The 5,000-nt window shown below is 39.2% G+C and overlaps 1 protein-coding gene across 4 annotated transcripts in view; it reads right to left on the minus strand.

Moving 5' to 3' along the window:
* Cht10 (Chitinase 10) overlaps positions 1–5,000 on the minus strand; it is a 230,269-nt gene that overhangs the window by 120,096 nt on the left and 105,173 nt on the right. For all 4 annotated transcript variants that reach the window (XM_070101974.1, XM_070101973.1, XM_053797031.2 and 1 more), the window contains exons 11-12: positions 3,757–3,939; positions 2,496–2,730 (exon numbers count right to left, since the gene is read on the minus strand). In XM_070101974.1, coding sequence (XP_069958075.1) covers positions 2,496–2,730; positions 3,757–3,939 — 418 coding nt within the window. The remainder of the gene's footprint in view (positions 1–2,495; positions 2,731–3,756; positions 3,940–5,000) is intronic.

A 5,000-nucleotide genomic window follows, 5' to 3' on the forward strand; every position in this document is an offset into this window, starting at 1 on the left:
TTGTTATGCCAGAGGATGGGTTTAGGATATCTTCCTTGTCAATTTTTTTTTTTAACACACTGGTCATCTCCCACCAAGGCAGGACGATCCAAAGATGAAGAAATAATAATAATAATAATAATAATAATAATAATAATAATAATAATAATAATAATAATAATAATAATAATAATAATAGGGTTGTTGAGGTGGTTCGGACATGTAGAGAGAATGGAGCGAAACAGAATGACTTCAAGAGTGTATCAGTCTGTAGTGGAAGGAAGGCGGGGTAGGGGTCGGCCTAGGAAGGGTTGGAGGGAGGGGGTAAAGGAGGTTTTGTGTGCGAGGGGCTTGGACTTCCAGCAGGCATGCGTGAGCGTGTTTGATAGGAGTGAATGGAGACAAATGGTTTTTAATACTTGACGTGCTGTTGGAGTGTGAGCAAAGTAACATTTATGAAGGGATTCAGGGAAACCGGCAGGCCGGACTTGAGTCCTGGAGATGGGAAGTACAGTGCCTGCACTCTGAAGGAGGGGTGTTAATGTTGCAGTTTAAAAACTGTAGTGTAAAGCACCCTTCTGGCAAGACAGTGATGGAGTGAATGATGGTGAAAGTTTTTCTTTTTCGGGCCACCCTGCCTTGGTGGGAATCGGCCGGTGTGATAATAAAAAAAAAAAAAAAAATAATAATAATAATACCATAATAATCTTTATTTCTACAAGTTACACTAATTATACCTACACTCTTATAAGGGTGTGAAGCATGGGTGGTGAATGTTGCAACATGGAGAAGGCTGGAGACAGTGGAGATGTCATGTCTGAGGGCAATGTGTGGTGTGAATATAAGGCAGAGAATTCATAGTTTGGAAATTAGGAGGAGGTGCGGGATTACCAAAACTATTGTGCAGAGGGCTGAGGAGGGGTTGTTGAGATGGTTTGGACATGTAAAGAGACTGGAACAAAATAGAATGACTTCGAAAGTGTATAAATCTGTAGTGGAGGGAAGACGGGGTAGGGGTCAGCCGAGGAAAGGTTGGAGGGACGGGGTAAAGCAAGCACGCATGAGCGTATCTGATAGGAATATGTGGAGACAAATCGTTTTTAGGACTTGACATGCTGTTGGAGTGTGAGCAAAGCAACATTTATGTAGGGATTCAGGGAAACCGGCAGGCCGGACTTGAGTCCTGGAGATGGGAAGTACAGTGTCTGCACTCTGAAGGAGAGGTGTTAATGTTGCAGTTTTATAACTGCAGTGTAAGCACACCTCTGGCAAGACAGTGATGGAGTGAGAGATGAGAGGTTTTCTTTTTCAGGCCACCCTGCCTTGGTGGGAAATGGCTGATGTGTTAATAAAAAAATAATAATTCTACAAGTACATGTAAAAGGTATACAGGCCTAGCTGGGACTTTACAAGTATTACATTATTATTATTATTATTAACCCATCATTATTCTTTATTATTAGTCTCATAAAATTATCGCATTCCAATAAAGAAATCGTTTATTCTTTTTTATTTACTGTATTATTAGAGTATCAATATTAATTTATATTAAATTATCAGTAATATCATTACCTTGTCAATGTCTTCCTAATTATCATTATAAACATGCATTAAACCTGTATCAGCCATATAGCTACCTTCCTAAACAGAATGTTTTTTTTTAATTTCATGTATTATTATTGTGTGGTGGTTAGAGCACTGGCCTGCTAATCTTAGGCTTGGCATGGGTCTGAATCTTGTCCATTCTATAAGTTCTTTACAACTGTGTTGTTATAATACTGTGAGTCTTTATGTTTTTGTTCCATGTATGTTGTCTCTGCTTTAGATAAGGTGTCCATGTGAAATGTGAGTGTTGTTGGTGGTAGTAGTTTGGAAGTGGTGGTGGCTGTGGTAACAATGGTGGTGGTAGTAGTTTGGTAGTGGTAGTGATGGTGGTGGCAGTGGTGGTGGTGGTGGCAGTAGTAGTAGTGGCTGGTAGTGGTGGCTGGTAGTGGTGGTTGGTGGTGGTGGTGACATGGTATATACTGTAGGTGAGGCTGGTAAGGCTGTGTTAAAATGGCTATGCCTGGGAGGTTAAGCAAATTGGACCATGTTGTCAGAGGTCATGACAAGTTGGATGTGTCTGGGAGGCCACAAAAATGTGACCATTTTGGAGAGAACAAAAGTAATAGGTTTAGATTTATAAGATACCATTTTGTACATAATACAAGAAAAGAAGTAACAGGATGAAAAGTAATGCCTGTCACTAAAAGACAAAGATAAAAATCACTGAAAACTAAAAAATATCATTACAAATAACATTGTTAGTACATAGATATACGTACAGTAAATATAATGTTTTAGATGATCTGCATGCTCGGAGAAAGATGTGGAGGGGATGGGATACACCTGGACACTAGATATATCAATGAGGTGTAAAACAGGGAAGCAACCAAGTGAAAGCACAGCAGTAAGCAATAAAACCTTCCTCCCTCCCATTCCCCCCAAAAACAACTTAAAACTACAAGTATCCATACTAGACGGTTGAGTTGTTGTCTTTTGTGTGGTGGTGGTGGTGGTGGTGGTGGTTGTGACATCAGAAGGTCCTAGAGGCCATGTGAGAATGGTGCTGGGTGAAACAGCTTTGAGGCCCAAGTTGTGACGGATGGCAGAGAGTAGTGGCCACCGACGACCACACACGCCCTTGTAGTCATCAAGGTCGATGGCCCACACCATGGCTCCACCCAGACCCTCAGATTTCACCAGCTCCATCTAGACAGATGTATTTAGTGAAGAATGGGCATACCTCAACATTAACTGTTTCTGATTTTTTTCTTAAAATAATTAGGTGCTCCTCAACATACAATGGCGTTATGTTCCAATGAACCCACAGTAAGTTGAAAATATCATACGTCGAATATGATATGATAAATAAGTAAAATAATAACTACTGACACTGGACAAGTAAATAAACAAATAATTACTGTAACTAACTAAATACCAATACTGTATTGAAAAGTAAATAAATGAATACAGGTCAGCCATCGCTGATCCAACAATCACCAATCCAGTTCCATCACTAATCCGGCACTAATTTCGGCTAGCATCATAGGTATGACACAGTTTCCTGTGATTTACTGTGGCAGGTCCAGCACCCTACAGGTCCCAATGATGATGGAATTGTGATGGTTGACCTTTACAGGTTTATCCTATCAATAAATGAACAGTAGTGTACAGTGCTGAATGTGCATCACTATCTTGAAATATCATAAGCTGAACCATCGTAGAGCAAGGAGAATCTGTACAATGAAGTATTTGTTTTTATTTACTCAAGAAATTACTGAAAAAAATTACATAGTTGATATGAATGCAGAACCTAAAATGAAAGTTCACAATAAGCTGAAGTTGACAAGATGAAAAAAAATTACAAACTGCTTACCTATGGCAAAAACTGGCAGCAATGAAAGCAAGACAAAACCAACTATGAACAACAAAGCACAAAGGAGATATGTGTAACTAGCTAATGTTGCAAGCCCACATCTCTTACATAATTTTAATGTCGCAAACCCACAATAATTTTAAAAAAATTAATGTCGCAAGCCCACAGCTCTTTAAATAATTTTAATGTCGCAAGTCCACAGCTTTTTAAATAATTTTAATGTCGCAAGCCCACAGCTCTTTAAAGAATTTTATTTTATATTTATGATGCAGGCTCAGACACCTGAAGATACCACAAGCATTTGTTACATAGGAGTGGTATTTGCAGGGATCACACCCATGGATGCTAGTTGACTGTACCTTTTTAGCAATGTAGTCGATGTCATCATAGCCGACCCACTGGTCATCTAAGTTCATGAAGGGTCCTCCAGCAGCATCCCGGTCCAGCTCCCACTCTTCCTGCTGCTGCATCTGGCACACCTCATAGTAAGCTAGGAAGCCTCGCTCCTTGGTGTACTGACCCTCCTTCCCGCTTGTACGTGCCTGCACATAACACTTAACGTTAACAACAGCAGCAACACATTTTAAGGGTACTCTTAACCCTTAAACTGTCCAAACGTAGATCTATGTTTTTTCAACATTTGAAAGTATGTAAAAAAAGTAGATCTTTTTTTTTTTTTCATTTGAAAACGTGTAAAAAAACTTTGATCTACGTTTTTTTGTTTTTGTTATATCTGAAAATATGTAAAAAATGTAGATCTACTTTTGGAGCACTACGCATGTGAACGTAGATCAGCTTGGACAGTTTAAGGGTTAAGTTAGGCTCATACCAATATTTACAGGTACCAAATTACAGTAGGACCACTGTAACCGTGGGTCCGGTTTCTGTGGTTTCAGTTATCCACAGTTTACCCTAGCCCAAAAATAACCCTTAATTTTTCTTAATAATTACACCAAAGTGTAAAAGTTGTGATGGTGACAGTTTTTCAAAGCCTAAGAGAAGTTGTGAAGTGCTTCCCATCAGCGAAAAAGTGTTAATTCTCGACTTAGTGTGCATAATTTATCAATTAAACTTTATCATAGGTATGTATGTAAACAAAAAATTATGACTCACAAAATCGTAATAACACGATTGCAAACAAACCACTGTACAGGTGGGGCTTGAACTTGCAACAAATAAGTCATAAAACTCCAGGCCAGGATGTAAACCACTGGGCCAGCTGGCTATAATAAGATTCATCCAACTAGGTATATTTATACACCATAGAAAGATTAGCAGGGGTCCCCTGTGACCACAAATACATTTGTGGTCACAGTGGGACCCATGCTGATCCCAAAAATGAAAGAAACACTTGCACCATCACTCAACACTTTCACCATCATTCACACATAATCACTGTCTTTGCAGAGGCACTCAGATATGACAGTTCAGATGTCACTCCAAACAGCCAATATCCCAAACCCCTCCAGAACTCAAGTCTGCTAACTTAAGATGACTAATTTTGATTGGGAAACTGAAATAAATGTAGAGCTCTTGTAAGTGTGACTTCCCCAGGCATATTGCATACATTTCATTCAAATATTTCCCATACTAGTTCCCCTTT

This window comes from Cherax quadricarinatus, chromosome 79 (genome assembly GCF_038502225.1).
Source record: "Cherax quadricarinatus isolate ZL_2023a chromosome 79, ASM3850222v1, whole genome shotgun sequence".
NCBI classification, from domain to species: domain Eukaryota; kingdom Metazoa; phylum Arthropoda; class Malacostraca; order Decapoda; family Parastacidae; genus Cherax; species Cherax quadricarinatus.